Genomic DNA, 16,950 nt, shown 5'->3' with positions numbered 1-16,950 from the left:
CGACTCCCTAATTATCAGCATTTCAGAAGAAATGAGGGCCATTGGCTAGCTGTGGAAGAGAGGAGAAAAGCAAAAGCCAGAACTATGTGGAATGCCAAACACTGCTCTGTGATGTTGCGTTTGCCTTCTCTAGGTTAATTATGCTTCATGTTCCCGGCCCAGGCGGGCACATCTCCTCTGTTTGTAGGTGTCTATCAGAGAGCTGGCACCCTTTTAACTGAGCGGTACAAGCCATGCATCTAAAATAAGTCATGCTGTTTTATGATAGCTGGTAAAAATAAAGCCTTACTAGCGCAAGCAGCTATAACAGCACAGAGGATTTACAACTGAGTGGGTTTTTTCCAGGGTGGGCTGGCCACAGTCTGGTGATGGCCTTTTTATAACCGTTATCAGCTCCCACACAGACCAGGTCCATCTGTTACTTAATTTGAACGGAGACACTCCTAAGCTTTTGTTAACTAATCTCTCGCTGCACATCTACATTGTTCTCTAGCAGGGCAGCCCACCCGTGAGTCAGGCTTGGCTTGCTGACCTCGGCTGGGGAGGCGCCATGGAAAACTGGAATAAAAGAAAAGCACGCAGCTCGCTCTGGTCACTTGCCCAGCATGGTCCACCTGCCTTCTCCCTTCTATCAGCCTGAAGGGCTTTCAACCTGCAGCTTGGATGCCAGAGCAAACATACAGCCAGCTCCTTGGGCTGGAGGCAGGGGCTGAAAGTTAGAAGATTGAGTACTACAAAACATTTACACACCCATTACAAGTCCAGTCTTTATATCTCACAAGTGCATTTAAGTCCCTTAAGCTATTCCCAAAACCCCAGCCAAAGGACAGTTAGACAACCCCCCCAAAAAACTTCCCACGGCGGGTTAGGCATTTTTTGGTATCTCATTCCTGTGCCATGCTGTGTTGCATATCCTACACCACCTTGTCTACACCGACATTAAGTTACATTTTGGAATCACAATGGGATGCACTGGGGATAGAGAGGAGGAAGGATAAAGAGCCTGAAGCGCCAGGAGACAGGATGGATACTTCAAGGTGCAGATGGTTGGATGTTCCTGGAAGTAAGGGTCTGTGATGATTTCCTCAAAATATGCCGAGGGCAGAAACCAGGTCTCCCTCTCCCTTGTCTTACCCAGTCCAGCACTGTGCTCTTTCCCTGGAGGTTTCTCACACATGTAACAGCTTCCTCCACACCGCGTACACACACCACTTCTAAAGCAGGGACAGTCCTGGGGTCAGCTGGGCTGCCCTTGACAGCAATGCTCGTCTCCTGCTGCTGCTCTGATCATCTCTGCTTTCCTGTCCTTGTCGCCGTTTCCTTCACTGCAGCTCACAGCACTGAGGGTGGATGCTCTAGGGGGCATCTCCAGACTGGCAGCCATCGACACGCTGACACGCAGAGGGTTCATCTAACATGTTTCTAACACCTAACAATATATCAGTCGCTCACTCAGTAGCAGTGCTACACAGAGTAACCATCCAGAAAGCAAAGATGCTTAACAAGGCGTGTGGTTTATAGCAGCATTCCCATGTGGCTTAGATGCATTTGGAATTGCAAATCAAGCAACGGCTTAGTGATGATGGACACCTCAAGCGAGGCATATTTTTGTTGCTTTAGTGGGCAGGTGTTTAAATACAGCTGCGTGTTTTTGTACTGCTTGTGCCTGACAGTGCATTAACTAAAATTACCGTATCAGATAACTGCAATATCGGCAAAGAAGCACTGAATGATACTGCGGCATGGACTGTTGGCACCAACTTATCTGATCTGTTTCCTGGTCATCTTTTTTTACCTTGCCTATAATACTTTAGGGATACTTCACCTCTTCTTCTGTTTCTGCCTAGACTTTTTAAAGAGAGAAGAGATTGGAATGGAAGGAGATGGAAGGTCAGACTTGACTTTAACCCGGTACAGAGAGAAGATTTAACGCAGTATCATTGTCTATAGAGCTGCTAGGGTTTTTTTTGAAAATACAGTTTCAGTTGTAGCATTTTAAAATGATTCAGATAACATGAGTCACAGAACAAGTACGGACTGGATCTCTTTAGCTGAAAGAAGTGCCATAAGAATATGATATAGACTTCACTGCCTTGTCCTGGATTCTATTTTGGAGAACTGATGGCATTTGGGATTCAACCGTATGTCTGGCTGAGTCTGTAGCACATACAGATCTGGTAGGTATTCAGGGACGTAGCACATACAGATCTGGTAGGTGCCTCTGTTGTGGCATGCGTGCTGCTCTGCAGAGGAATGCGTGTCCGTGCCCGGCTATTCTCCAGATCCTGGGTGCTGAGGCCTTTGAAGTGAGATTTACATAACACAAACCCTTTGCTGCTTATTTGCACTGGGCTGAAAGAAGCCTGAAGGAACATCTTTGGGATATTCTTTGTAAAAGGTGGCAGTTGGCCATTAATGATTCAACAGGCAAAACAAAGCAACCCTTGAGTGTGGTCACCCAAGAGCCAAGGCTTGCCAGCAGCAGGGAGATGGGACAGGCATGGATGCCCCGGCTCCTTGAACTGGAGAGTGCCAACAGCTGGGAAGCACTGGCTTGGGGCAGATTCCTCCAGCCCCAGGGAGACTGGTGAGCAAGGAATACCCCAAGGCAATGCTGAGAAGAGCTGGAAAGGCGTTCTGCTCCCATTCCACAATCTGGTGGTCACTTGAGGTTTTTGGTTTGCTTTGCTTCCTGCACGGCTGTGGCCTTCTTGTAACTCAGAACATGCTACTTGCAGTATTCTTCTGCCACACACAGAAGAATAAATCTGTCTTGGCAGTGATTTAAGGAGCCACATTGATCTCTGCCCACAGTCAATAGGTGTAATAATGTCAGAACCTCTCACACAGTCTCCAAGGACTCGGCTTCTGTCTAAAATTTGTTGCCATCCTGCTTTGTGCCTGAGGGAGAGATCTAAATCTCTTGTGTTTAGCGAGTGGGAAAAAGCCTGCTGTGAACAATTTCCGAGAAATGAGATGGGGCTGGAGTTTGATGGAGTCCCACTGTCTTGGAGTAAATACTTTTAGAATCATAACTCCTTCACAGAAACACAACACGGTGGTATTACAATCTCCACCTTCAACGGAACTTACATTGTAGTTACAGTAGGTGCACTTTGGTAGGACTCTTGATGTAACACAATTTTTCTGGAAAAAGATCATGTGTAAGCAAGGATCTGTAACAAAAACCAAACCAGTACATCAAGCTTCTTTTAAGGAATGAGGAGCCCTTTTTCCTCCCCATCTTTCTCTAGCTTTTCCAAAAGGAGGATTTATGGGATAGTACAGAGGGGGTGGACACTGGCAAGCTGCTTTCTGCGGCTCTCCAGGTGCAGTGCAGGTCCTGGAAGAAAGCGATCATTTGTAGAAGCATCTTTGGTAACGCAGCTCTCTGATGAAGGAAGGTGCTGGTCCCTGAAAAAGGCAGAACCTACAACTCTTCCCCTGTTTGAAAATGGAGCCAAGTGTATTATCAGAGCCACCTGTCCCAAGGAAGCCAACCAGGATCTCCACAAGAAAAGCTTTTTTGGTTCCAGAAGCAGGAATCTGGCAGCAGAAGCAATCAAACGCCTTGTTTGATCAAGTGCCCTATGCTGTTGTTGAAAACGTGTCCAAAGATTTCAAAAAGATTTCCCCAAGGTTGTTTCTTGTCTTTTGGTGACTAGCTACTTCTGATGCTCTCGGGTTTTGCTGGGATCTGTGAAAACTGTTTATGCTCAGGAGGGAGCAAAGCAAGGATCACAACCCCAGATGAGCACCTGAGAGGATCAGAGGATGAGCAGAGGGAAAGGAATGTGTCGGTATCTTGTGGCATAATTACCTTTTTTCAAGGGGTAGGTCTGGAAGCACCAGGTCTGATGAAAACAGACTCTGCTTCGCAGCAGACTTGAACAAATAACTTGTGGCCGCTCAGACCACCTCCTGATGGAAAGAAACCAAGTCCAGAGCACCTGCTTCGACCTGCCGAGAGCCAGCTCTGGAAACGGCATCATCCCACTGGCTCTCTGAAGCGAAGCATAAGCAGACTGAAAGCAAAGTGCACTGCCCTGTTACTTATTTCAACTCTGATAGCCAAGACTTCACCCAAACAGCTACAGTCCAGAGCACTGTCATCTTAGTTCGATACTGGATTTCTCCCAAATGCTCCATGGAAGTCTCAAGTGCAGGAGGGGGGAAGGGTGGAAAGGTCTTGCTAAGAGCAGTTTTGGCTGGGCCAGCTATTAGTTTGCATCAGCTGGTGGCTTTTATGTGACTAACAATTATTTTGTACACAAAGGCAGCTTCTAAACCGTGCCAAACTTCAGCTCTCCCCAGTGGTCCTTGGGCTGTAAGGGCTGAGAGCAGAGGCACAGTGGAAAGTGTCAGCCTTGAACAATGAGGGATAAGAATCGGCAGGGAACATTGGAAAAATGCTGAAAGGATTTTAGGTGTTCAAGGCCCTGGAGATTTCAGTGGGAGTGATTTCACAGCTCTTGGGTATTTCTCAGGCTGCTGCCTTGCTCTGTTACACGTATCTGATCCACTCCAGAGGAATTTTGCCCCTTCATGGTCAGATTCTCTCTGTCCAAAAAGCTTCCACCCTGAAGGTCAGCACACAGGAATTTCCAACTGTGTGTTGTGATGCTGGAGATCCTTTCTTTCTCCACATCTCCCTTCAGCTGCCTTTTTTTTGTTCTATTCAGGTTTGATAGGACCTTTTTAATCCAAGTAAGACAGTCTTAACCTTTAGATATATCTCTTTTCATGTCACTGAGGCACCGGTTTCCATCATCTTTAATTTGCTGTCTCATTGAATGCCCGGGGAAGTCAGTAGGCATCCTCCTTTAGATGTCCACAAACTTCTGATGGGATTTGTACCAGGGAAGCTGCACAGGGGGCCATGAAACACCCCCGGAGCTGATTATTTGGCACTAATTAGAGTATGCATCCTCCTCCTGTAAGACAGGGCTTTGGAGCAGCCTGTGTTTTGTGAATACCATAGTCTGACTGAGAGGCGATAGGCTTTGCAACAACCAGAACACCCGGCTCCCAGATACCCTCTGCGATGAAGGCATGGCTTGCCTCTCCTCTCCGGGTCACTTTCTTCCCACTGTGCCGTGCTGGAAACTGCCTGCTTGTTTCCTTCTCCCTCCAGAGAGCTGTTGGCCTGTGGTACCTGAATGCCGTTGGTACCTGCTCTGATGAAATGCAGAGCAGAAAAGACATGGAAGGGGCAGATTTTTCAAAATAAGACACAGAAAAGGGAAAAGACTGTATTAATTGGAAACATTTTGGTGCTCAGAGCAAAGACAGAAAACAGAAATAACTTGTGGCGTAAGGATGCCTTGCAGCACTGCGTGATTGAGCTTTTGTCCCAGTGTCAGTCTGGCTGGGACTCTGCCCAAAGACCTGAACTCCTCATTTTTCCTGAAGCACAGTCCTTTCATGATTCACTACCTCACATTTTACTTTACCACACTGAGTCTTAAAATAAGATTTAATTAGCAGATGTTAGAGGCCTGGCACATTTCATCTTCCAGGAACTGCCTGGAACTCTTGAGGTTGGTCTGCTTCCTGTCTTCTCCTGATCATCAAATTAATTTGCAAAATAATACCTTCAGCCTTGCATTATCCAAGTAAGAGTTCCTTTACCATCTAAATAAGCGTAAGGCACAAGGAAATGGCTTGTGCTGGCACTGCTTTTGTGCCACTATGTTAATCCTTCTCTTAAATTGCTACCTCTGACAATTAACATTTTCCTGTGTTTACACCAGATCTCCTAAATAAACTTCGGCCTGCTGGACTGGCATTAGTAGCCCGGTTTTATCTAGGGAAGTTAGTCCTGGTAGCTGGCTGAGAAGACTGCTCAGCAGGCAGTGTGTTTCTAGCTGGGTGGCTTATGAGCTGTGCTATTTCTTATTACCTTCTGTTTGTTTTTCCAGGCTGCAGACTCTTGGCTGTGGAACTGACATCCAGCAACACCAAGCCCGTGGTGCAGGAATTCCAGAGTGAGTGCTGCAGGGGTGCGCTGGCTGCCCGACACGGGGGCTGCAATGCCCTCTGCCTGGGGATCTGTTCAAAGAATTGAGAAAAATTTCAGTTCTTGCTCATGGTATCTCATTTCTTGGGGGAAGCAGGACTACTGAGAGCCCGAGATTCAGAAAAGCACTTGAGAATATGTCTGTATCTCTCCCTGTTTAGCAGAGCACTTGATTGAAATGGTTTATTGAAGTCCCCTGCAAGCCACTGGCATCGTAGTGTCTGTCTTAAGTGCTTTTTTGAACTGGATCCCAAAAGGAGGAAATGCAGTTGCCTTGCAATTAATATGCTGAAAAGGGGGTCGGGAAATTTATATTTTATCTTGGCCGTCCGACAGACGTGCAATGCGATACTGGGTAAGCCATCTCTTCCCCCCTGCTGCGATGCCCTCTTCTGCAGAGGAGGTGGACATGACAGTGCCTGCTTCAAAGGGGAGAGGTTTTGCTGAATTTATCCCCAGGCATCATGGGCCTTGGTACATTACCAGACACCACCCAGGGAGATTCTGCATCCCTGACTCACATTGTAGGCTCTGATTAGCAGCAAGACACTGCTGTGGACTCACCCTGTCATAAGGTCTTGTTTGTCCTAAGTTAGAGCCTGTAGAGAACAGCGTGTTCATTTCTCTCCATAGTTGATATCTGTTCGACTATTATTTTTGCTGGCCAAAATCCACCTTCCCCAATAGCTCCTGGAACCCAGCGGTGTTTCTGTTTGTGAGGCAGATGAAAGAGAAGGGCTTTGCTTTGTGGGCAGCATCTCCTACTAAAACACTGCACAAGGCTGCTTAAAGCAGAGCAAAAATACAGCTGCTTCCTATTAATCTGTATTTCCTTTATTTCTCCTACTAGGTGTTGAGCTGTCCTGCATTATTAAATCCACCGTAACACCAGATCCCAGAATCGAGTGGAAGAAAATCCGAGATGGCGAAACCTCTTATGTATTTTTTGACAACAAAATGCAGGGTATGAACTCATTGTTCTTAAGACTTCCAAAACAGCCTCAGAAAAAATACAACTGAGAACAAACAGGTCTGTAAAAAGGCAGGACCTGTGGCTGTCTTGCTGCTTTCTTCTGGAACTAGAGTTCGTCAGTCGAAATGTAGGATGGAGAGGGAGCAGCATGTTCTTTGCTCTCTGCCCTCGTTATTGACAGCTCACAGTAGTGAGCCACAAAAAGCTGGAGTAAGATCCTAGGTAGGAGATACTGCTTGTGTAAGAAAGCGAATGCCGCAGCTTCCCTCCTCCAGCACCTGTTGGTCCCACACAGTCGCTGGGTGTCTGAGCTCTCAGGACCAGACACTCCCCCCTCCCGTCTTTCCATATGACACCTGAGGGCTCCACCTGAGCAGAAGGGATCTCTGGCTTGAGCTGTCGGTGCGTGCTGCTGAGGCAGAGCGGTGCTTTGCAGCATCCTGGGAGCGTGTGATTAGAGCAGACCCTTGGGCTTGATGGTGAAACTCGGACTGCCAGTAGGGCTTGACTCCATCTGGGATTACTGCAGCACTTTAGATGGGACCAACAGCCACATCCAAAGGAATCTTCCAAAGGAGACAAGACCTGAGGCTGTCTTGGAAGTTTGATTTTGCCACCGTTTTTGAGATTTGGAGCGGTTCATCCTCTTACATGGTTAGCAGTATTTGTTTCCTTCGTGGTCACTGGTGAGAGGAAGGCTCTTGGCTTTCAAGCATCAAGTTCCTTTTAGGTGGTTCTCTGGACTCCAGAAAGAGTCCAAGATCAACCACTTAATTCAGGTGCCTAAAATTACTCTGTGACTACCCTGATTTTTTTTCCTCTTTCTTTCCTCTGTATCAGGAGACTTCGCAACTCGTGCAGAAATTCTGAGCCGGACATCGCTGGTGATAAAAAACACCACCCGGATGGACACTGCCACATACCGCTGCGAAGTGGCAGCGCCTTCTGATACTAAAACCATAGATGAGATAAATATCCAGCTCACAGTCCAAGGTATTACTTTAAAACCCAGATACTCCACAAGCACTGCTAACTAACAGGAGAGGCTGTGTCTCTCTCCAGCGTTGAAATAGTGGCACTCTAGAACCTGTTTAAAACCAGTTGGAAACAGCGGAAAGTTTTGATACTGTTGTAGCACAGTCATCGTAGAAAGTATGTCAGAAATGATTTACTTCTACTCAGCAGGGCCTTTCACGTAGTTTACGTTTTTCCCGCAGTGAAACCTATGACTCCCAGATGCACCGTGCCTAAAGCTGTCCCTGTTGGGAAGACAGCCTCTCTCCACTGCCACGAGAACGAAGGTTACCCAAAGTCCACTTACAGCTGGTACCGCAACAGTGAACCTTTATCACCAGACACAAAATCGAATGCCAAATTCCAGAACTCCTCCTACACCTTGAATCCCACCACAGGCACTCTGGTAATGCCCATACAGACGTGTTCAAGACTTGTTTTGTTTTGCTGGACGGGTTATTTTTAAGGTTGCTTGTAAAAGAAAATAGCCATTGCATGGCTTTCAAGGAAGGAATAATTTGAAGAAGGTTAGGTGTTCTAGGAGCTGGGCGAGTTGGGAAGGGGAAGATCAATGATGGGAGAAGATTCTAGCTGTTTGGACTTGGTCACTGCCGACACCACTTGCCTTTTTAGAAAGAGGGAGGGAAGATGTCTCACAGCCAGACACTGTGAAGCCTGGAAGAGTTGTTTACATGTGCTTATACAGTGCCCTCTGTTTCTCATGTCCTGCTCCCTCCCTTTTCTCCTCACCAGGTTTTCCATGCTGTGCACAAAGGCGACACAGGCCGTTATTCCTGCATAGCCACAAACGATGCTGGCTTTGCCAAGTGTGAGGAGCAGGAGATGGAAGTCTGTGAGTGGCTGCACCTGTTTTTCATCCATGCCGATTAACAGTTCACCATAAATAAATTGTTGTCACCATAGGGAAAGAAGGGGGACATCCTAGAGCATTAAATCTTTACTGCTTTCTCATGGCCCCAGACACAGGAAGAAAAAAACCAAAATTAAAATTTCAGGGAAACATTAAAACACTGTCAGATTCATGAACAGTTTTAGTCTGGGAATCAGGGACTCACTTATTCCCTAAGAATTACTGAGGTTTGTTTAAAATATTTGAGAGATGTCATTTTAGTGTGTGTAAAGCTAGAATATCGCTACTGTCTTAAAGAAATACTGGATGATGGCTTCTCTCTTTGCCAGATGACCTGAATATCGGTGGGATAATTGGTGGAGTCCTGGTGGTTGTAGCAGTTTTGGTGCTCATCACTCTCGGTATCTGCTGCGCCTACCGACGGGGTTACTTTGCCAACAGCAAAGAGAGCGCGGAAAGGTAAGCTGGGCTTCAGAGTGGTCTGACACCCCACGCCCACCGCCAGCATGAAGTAGCCTGAAGAATGGCAGAAATTGGCGGCTAAAATGCATTTCAGTGCCTGACTGGCATATTTCTTCCTAGTTCCCTACTAAGGACGACAGGCCAACCCAGTTCTTGAAGTATCTGGTTCCCCACCGTAAACCCTGCACCATGCCCAAAGTTTATTTGCATAAGGGAGAATTTTGGTATGGTTCCTCTTGTGTTTGCTGCCAAGACCAGGCAAGAGGAGTGAAAGCTGTGCTCTAACACCCTCATACTTTGCACCAGAAGGCAGCACGAGCACAATTAAATGCCTATAGGCATATATAGGCAGTGTTTGTCCAATAGGTTATGTGCTGTTGGCATAACGAGGTCTACAGCGTAATGAACAGAGCTCACTGCAGAAGTAGTTCAAAGCAGCAGATTATGCACAGAAAATATATGCAGAAAAGTAGGCTCTCTACAGGAAATCTCACTAGTTGTGAGAACCTAAATTTGGGAATAAATCCAACCATTTTAGAATGCACATTAAAATGTTAAGAAAAACAGCATTAGCATCAGGAACAAGCCTTGATGTCCTTACAGAATCCATAGAGGAGGTAATATATGTAAAACCAAGATTCTCATCAGATGGATGTGTTCCATGTTAAATGTTGATTTTCAGCAGAAGTCCTGTCTTTTTTGGTTTGCTTTTCAGAAAAAGCTCCAAATATCCTATTTAAATGCAGCTGAGGGTTGGCATACACTGAACTTGACAGTCGTATATAAATTCTGAATTCCTATGAGATTGCAAACAAGTGGTGCTTCCTTATAACTAAGGAAAACGCTGAAGGCATCTGGCAGTGCAGGTTTAAAATGAACTTTGTAATTGCCACAGAAAACAATGCAGGAGGCACCTGGAGAGGTAGCGCACAGGGAGCAGAGCAGGAGAGCCCAGAAAAGAATCAGTTAATCTCTTTGCAGAGCTGGCCTCGTGGAAGCGTACAGCAATCTTTTTACCCTGTGCTGAAGGGGAATTTAGAAAAAATCCTGGTCATGACGGATGATGGAATAAGCACAGATTGATCATTTCAGCAACGAGCTGGGTTTCTCTGTGCTGTCTTTTCATTCAGCTGTTCCTCCTCCTCATTTTCATCTTTCTCAGCACCTCCCCTCCAAAATCCTGCAATCTTCTCATCCCAGAAATGAGATCTTTTCCTTTATTTCAGCTACAAGACTCCGGCAAAACCTGATGGCGTTAACTATATCCGGACAGATGACGAGGTAATGATTTGCATGTAACATCTCTCTGCCGAGGAGAGGAAGAGGGTGGGCAGAGGACTGCTGGCTTTTTTAGGGCACCGTTCAGAACCAAGGAGACAGAACAGAGATAAAACAGAAGGGTGAAGGCTGAGTCATTTCCCTAGAAATGATGAACAGTTTAAGTTGCCTTAAGCGACCGATGCCAAGAGCTATCAAACGCAGCTCTGTCTCAGTTATCTTCTGGCTTGACCCCCTTAGGATGAGTTTCATTGGATTAAGTGGGCAGGCCATGATGCTTTTATAAGAGAATTTGCGTTTTGGGATTTGAATAGATCACTAGGCTTAAGATCAGAAAAAAAGCCTCTCCCTGTTAGCAGAGACATGGAAGAGGGAATGAGAAAGTCCCCTGCCGTGCCTTGGTACGTGCGGAGGACAGGAGGAGCAGGAGCACCTGGCCAGTGCGGCCGGTGCCTCCTTCTCCTGACCAGCTGGAGGGGGGATGCTACCTACACAGAATGCCAGTAGTTCTACAGATTGGATCTGCCTTTTCACGGGCAGATCGCAGCTGGGGACAGCAGCAGAGCTGCCCGGAAAGCCGCTAGATCCTCCCTACATCCAGAACTGTTTCATTGCAGGGTGACTTCAGACACAAGTCTTCATTTGTCATATAAGACGCCAAAAGAATACTGCAAACCAGCAAAAGCAAGTGTGAAAATACCTCCTCCAGGAACTCAAAGCAAGAGCAAAAGATTAATTAAGTGCGCTTGGAAGAGTTTGGAACACACAAGAACTTGATAGCTAGCTATCTGTATATCTCTTTTTTCTTTGCCAAAGTTTAAAGTAACTCCTCACTGCCCAACTTGCGTCTCCCCTGCCTCCGGAGATACCAACAGGATCGCCTAAACCTTTCCTTGGACTAAGGAAGCGTTTTAATACTTTCCAAGAGGCTGGGCTGTGGAAGTTTGTGGAATTGCCTTCTATTTGTGCTGCAGGGACACAGCCACAATGCGCAAACCAACCAGGGGAACAGCATTAGGGAAACGTGTAGTAGACATTACTAGTACGTACTACTAGTAGAGGAAAAAAAGGTGCTGGTACAGCAATAGACGGACTTCAAAGAGTAAGATTTATCCATGCAAGGGGGAGTCTTTTCCTCTCAGCAGCTTGTTGCCCAGGCCTGGCTGGTGACTTTTACACGTTTGTGATTGTCTTGCGCTTTTGACTCTGACTGCTCAGGTGCAGAACGGGGTATCTGAATAGCCTACAGTGCCAGATACCGATACGGTAAACGCTACTAATGTTCTCAGCCCTTTTGTAAACTTACTGAATTCTCGTTAACTCCATTTAACATGAAACAACGGGCAGCATCAGGCCAGAAGGACTGCTTCTGTTCACTGCTTTGTAGAAAACTCACTGCACGCAGGTAACCCCTCGTTCTAATCTGCACAAAGCAGGCTCGCCTCTTGCGTCTTTTGGTGTTTTAAAGAGGCTTAGAGTGGAGGCAGAGAACCTAGTGCTAAGACATCCCTTTCAGGAAAATTAAAGCCAAATACTTTCATGGGCTAAGACTGCCGTAAAAGGTACTGAGATATCTTCAAGCTTTTTTACCTTCTCCATTTATTTTGTAAAATCCCACATTCTAAATTTTTTGCAAAGATATATTTTGATTACTTCAGAAAAGGTAACGTTTCTATTTAAAGTGTAAATACGTGATGCCAGCAGTGTTTAAGTAACGTAGCTATTTTTTTACTTTTTAAGCTACTGAGAGGAGCTCAAACGTTGCTAGAGTATGGCACTGTCAGAGCATATCAGTATTATTGCAAAGCGTGATAAACTGCAGGTGGAACAGCATCTCTTTCCTCTTAAGCTAGCTTCAGCAATTTCCTTGTCACAAGAGGTCTTACCAGACACAGAACAGAGTCACTCAGGGATAGTTTTTTAAATTTATGGCAGGAGCTATCAACTTTTTTATATAGAAAACTTACTTTTCTTGCCAGTGACCAACACTTTGTTTTTGTTGTTGCAAGAAATATCCAGGGATGGCTTTTGGATTCAGTTCCAACAAGGTGACAGAGTGACTTCAACGTTTGCTACCCCTCTGCAAGTTCCCTAAAGCACTAACACAGCGTGACAGCTACGGCAACTTTACAGGCTTAAACTACATAGCCAAGGCAACTGTTTCTGGAGTTGGGAAAGCAAAAAGCTCGATACAAAAGCACTTCTGTAGTGTCAGTTGCAACTTTTCTCTAGATGGTAAAAGAAAAAAGAAAAAAAATAAATATCCAGTTCTCTCTGCTTTAGAGGGAATAATTGGAAACACGTGTTTCCCAGAAACATACATGTTGATCGTGTTGAAAAGCATTGGGTAATATAAGACTGCAAGATGTGGATGCAACACTAGAACTGTGCTGTGGTTTATGAATTTTTTTTTTTTTAAATGTAGCATAATTTAGTGTTCTTGTATTTCCAATATGAATTGAGTTGTCTTAACTTTTCCTGTATACAGTATTTTGGATACTTGACGATTTGGACTGTCGGTGTTATTTTTTAGTGTTCTGCATTAATCTGCTTTGTTTCCTAGGGGCCTCGCTGGACATGCCATTGCTGCATTTGTTTTGCCTAAACAAAGCATTACCACTTCTCCTTTTGCTAATGACAGTAAAAAGAAGGATGGGGCAGCAATAACCCGAGTGTAACTCGGACGTTACCACTGCTATCTTGCAACTACATTATGGTTACCTTTTAAGATGTGCTCTTCGGCCAAGCCGGGCAGTACTGCTCACTGGCTGCATGCTGCCTCTAATTGTTACGACAGTAGTGAGCGTAACATTCCTTTGCACCTTCCGTACATCCACTACTCCTTTTCTGTGCTGCTTGTAGGATACCTACAATAAGGGAGAGAAAGAAAAGGGTTGAATCAGGGTAGCTCTGGGCACTATGGGAGCACAATCTACAGTCTCACCATGAGCCAAAGGCGGCCTTCACGTGAAAAGCCAGCAAGCTAAGAATCGAGACTTATTTTTCAGTTCTAAAATGTGACAGTGGCATCTCTAACGAGAGAAGGGGCGATGATCCCCCTGATACAGCTCATGAGATCCGATTGATGGAATTCCTTGTATCGTTGTGAATAATATTCAGGTTTGTACTAATGTATTACGTTTAACTTTGCCAAGAATGTTTTACATAAATACCAAGCTATAAAGCATTCTTGTAGGGGTTTTTGTTTGGGTTTGGTTTTGTTTTTTCAACAGCCATAGTACTGGAGGCTTCTGTTTTCAGTTCAATGAAATAAGGAAAAGTCTTTTCTGTCAGAGCACTCACTTACTTGTATCGGGCTGAAAATTACAGCAAGTCTGTGGTAGGTTGCTCTCAGTTTATTCCTGGGCATTTGTGTATCCCTGGTTCTTCCCTAGAGAGGTCAGATTAATGCTCGCAGGGCTCGTCTCAAATACTGCCGGAGGACAGAACAAAAACTAGAAAAGCACAAGTCAGGAAATAAACCCTTCCAGTTTACCATCTGAAGTGGTTAAATAGTATTTTAAGGCAGGAGAGAAGGTAGGAAATGAATGGACATGGCCATAACTGACCATCGTTTAAGCTGAAGGCATTCCCTATGTCCCCTGTTCCCAGGTTTAGACTTCGATTTTGAGAACGAAGCTTAACCGCACTTGAAGCTTCGTTTTTCTGATCTTCAAAACAGCGTAGGGAAAGTGAGGCCAAATTATGGGATTCCAGCATAAGAGGTAAGTGCCTCTGCAAGGGCTGTGGCAAAAGCTCCCTCAGCTTCTTTGTTTCCACTTGTGCAGAAAAGCCTACTCTGTTTCTGTTATTCATGCCTGATTAAGACAAAGCAGCATGAATAAAAGATTCCATTTTCAAGTTTCAATGAAATCTAGGGCAAGAGCTCTGTAATAGAGGTCAACAATGGAAAAACTTCAGTTAGTTTCACATGGCATCAGAGATACTCAGGAATGGTCAGATTCCAGCAGTTACACAGTGCATTTATGATGAACAAGTTATCTGCACAGAGAACAAAGCTATGCATATGACTTACCAACCTCAATTTTAGTGAGTTACTCATATCCTGCTTGCAGTCAAGTAAGTCTATATTTAAAAGCCCAACATTAATTGAACTGAGCGCTTAAGATACCAGCGACGTAGTAGAAGAGACTTAGAGGCTGTAGAAATCTATAGAAAAAAATTTCTCTCTCAGATCAAGAAGAGGGGAGAAGCTGTGGGTGGAATTAATTCTGTAACCATTTATTTTCATAAAATGTTAATAGTTGAAAATAACATAGTTCAAGAATGGAAATATTCCATATAAAAGAACATTAACGCTGTTCATACACACAGGAATTTGCACAACAAATAAGAGGTGATGTAGCGTGCAATTACTAGATTTAGGGGTGTGGCAGTGACAAGCTGTTTCACCTTTGTTCAAATTAAAGCAACTCTAGTATATAACCAAGAGGGACAATGAGGGATCGAGGGAACAAAGCTGAGCCACTCACTTCCCTGCAAGCTGTGATAAATGAATTTAATGCTAAGCTTGTGGCAGCATTATGCTCTTACTTTTCCAGATGGACAAATTATACATCCTGCGAGTGAAGAGCAAGCCTCCCTTTATACCGCAGTGTTCTAGCACTCCAGTAAGCTTTGTCAACAGCGGCAGCTTATAAATACATCTGTTAATGCAGGCTTTGTATAGGGCCGTATTCTAGACAGTTTCACGGAAAAACCAAATAAGAATAGATAAAGAAGGAATGATGTGCCCACAATGATTTATAATTGCAGAGGAAAAGGACAGATTCTAGGCAACATGGTGATTCTGTACAAAAAATGTTCAAGGAAAGCAACAGTTGTCTGGTTTCAGTGGAGTTCGCCGCCGGGACAGTCTTAGAGGGACTTGCTGGCTGCTTTTTTTCCTTGCTGGGGATTCTACTTTCCACTCCCGTGGCAGGGACGGGCTAGAAGGAGGAAGCAGAGTCACCATTTATTGTAAAACACTTTACCAGTCTTTCTCACTGCGATTGCTGTTTCAGAACTACATTGAACTTACGGTTTCTCTGGTGCTAGCAAACAGATGATACCTCTTGACTCACAGTCAGCCTCTTTATTCTCTGCAAATAATGCATATATTTTTATATGTCAAAAAATGCCACCAATTCGATCATTTGAATCACTCACCAACCCCACCCCCAACCCCTCAAGTTTAAATCACAGAGATAACTTGCCTAGAGCTGAACCAGGTGTCTCCATCAATCTGATGTTACTGAGCCCCGCACTAAAAGTGAAGTCATTAATGTTCTCTGAAAGAAAAAGCACGTATTAGCAGTCTGCTTGTGACACAGCCAGAGGGGCAAGACATGCTGTAAAAGAACACTTAAGTGTCACAGAGCAAGTATACCCAGCTAATTGCAAGCACATACACATCTCGCTTCACCAGCCTGGCAGCTCTCAGTATTTCCCATCCAGCCTCAAAACGATGCGCTGAGTGCGATGGGTCAGTGGTGCACATCACCTTCACACTCCACGCTTACAGCCTTCCTTGTACGAGGCGGAAATTCATGTAAATACGGGAGCTCAGCCACGCGCCTGGCTGTCCTGCCTAGGTGGGAGAGCCCCACCTCCCACAGAAGCTTTGCCATCTCCGACAACACGCCTGGTGCAGACCAGCTGCTTGGCCCAGTCAAGGCAGAACGTGGGGCCCCTGAAGCCGGACAGAGGACCTGAACAGCCGCTCCGTGAGGAACTGCCTGCAGCCAGACAAAAGGAATCTCTTGACAAGCGAGCTAGGTAGAATTCAGCTTGCCTGAAGAGGCTGTAGTTGTCAGCTGTCTCTTTCCTGTCATTTATCTCAGGAGAGATGTCACAATATTCAGATTTTACTTTACTCAGCGCTCTGTTTTACGCTTACGTTTCCCAGAACCTTTCACAAGGAATTAAGGGAGAAAGTGCTTTATAGGGCAGGAGCTGGAAACTCTGCTACAAGGCCTTCCCTCTGCAGACTAACTGGGTTTGCTCTTGAACTGCTTCCCTGTCCTCGAAAGGAATTGCTGACGCTTGAAGTGGAAATCCAGCTTGATCTATCCGCCGTAGCTGGCCTCTGCACCTCGCCAGGCTGACCTGCAAGTGTCCTGACTGCACAGTGTGCGCCTTAACCTTGGTTAATGAGAGGTTTATGTGAAAGGATGAAAATGGTAAAGAACTGTCATCAAGAAGGGCTGCCCATGCAACCAAAGGTGGTGTCTTCACAACACGTCTTCCTGTACCACCACGAAGCAATCCACACTTGCCCAGACCCACCCGGCCATTCTCAAAGTAACAAGCAGGAGTTGAGGAGCCCCAAAG

General features: G+C 45.4%; 2 protein-coding genes across 3 annotated transcripts in view; one reads left to right on the top strand and one right to left on the bottom strand.

Annotated features, from left to right (window-relative positions):
- Positions 1-13,816, top strand: part of JAM3 (junctional adhesion molecule 3) — a 32,529-nt gene extending 18,713 nt beyond the window's left edge. The window contains exons 2-9 of the mRNA XM_037409718.1: positions 5,922-5,987; positions 6,870-6,983; positions 7,833-7,985; positions 8,210-8,412; positions 8,760-8,859; positions 9,207-9,336; positions 10,566-10,620; positions 11,235-13,816. Of these exons, the coding sequence (XP_037265615.1) occupies positions 5,922-5,987; positions 6,870-6,983; positions 7,833-7,985; positions 8,210-8,412; positions 8,760-8,859; positions 9,207-9,336; positions 10,566-10,620; positions 11,235-11,270 (857 nt within the window). The 3' untranslated portion in view covers positions 11,271-13,816. The remainder of the gene's footprint in view (positions 1-5,921; positions 5,988-6,869; positions 6,984-7,832; positions 7,986-8,209; positions 8,413-8,759; positions 8,860-9,206; positions 9,337-10,565; positions 10,621-11,234) is intronic.
- Positions 13,817-14,838: 1,022 nt separating this feature from the next.
- NCAPD3 (non-SMC condensin II complex subunit D3) overlaps positions 14,839-16,950 on the bottom strand; it is a 29,051-nt gene continuing 26,939 nt past the window's right edge. For both annotated transcript variants that reach the window (XM_037409716.1, XM_037409717.1), the window contains exons 33-35: positions 15,834-15,908; positions 15,659-15,719; positions 14,839-15,566 (exon numbers count right to left, since the gene is read on the bottom strand). In XM_037409716.1, coding sequence (XP_037265613.1) covers positions 15,443-15,566; positions 15,659-15,719; positions 15,834-15,908 — 260 coding nt within the window. In that variant the 3' untranslated portion in view covers positions 14,839-15,442. The remainder of the gene's footprint in view (positions 15,567-15,658; positions 15,720-15,833; positions 15,909-16,950) is intronic.

This window comes from Falco rusticolus, chromosome 16 (genome assembly GCF_015220075.1).
Source record: "Falco rusticolus isolate bFalRus1 chromosome 16, bFalRus1.pri, whole genome shotgun sequence".
Taxonomy (NCBI): Eukaryota; Metazoa; Chordata; class Aves; order Falconiformes; family Falconidae; genus Falco; species Falco rusticolus.
This window is presented reverse-complemented; position numbering and strand designations above follow the sequence as displayed.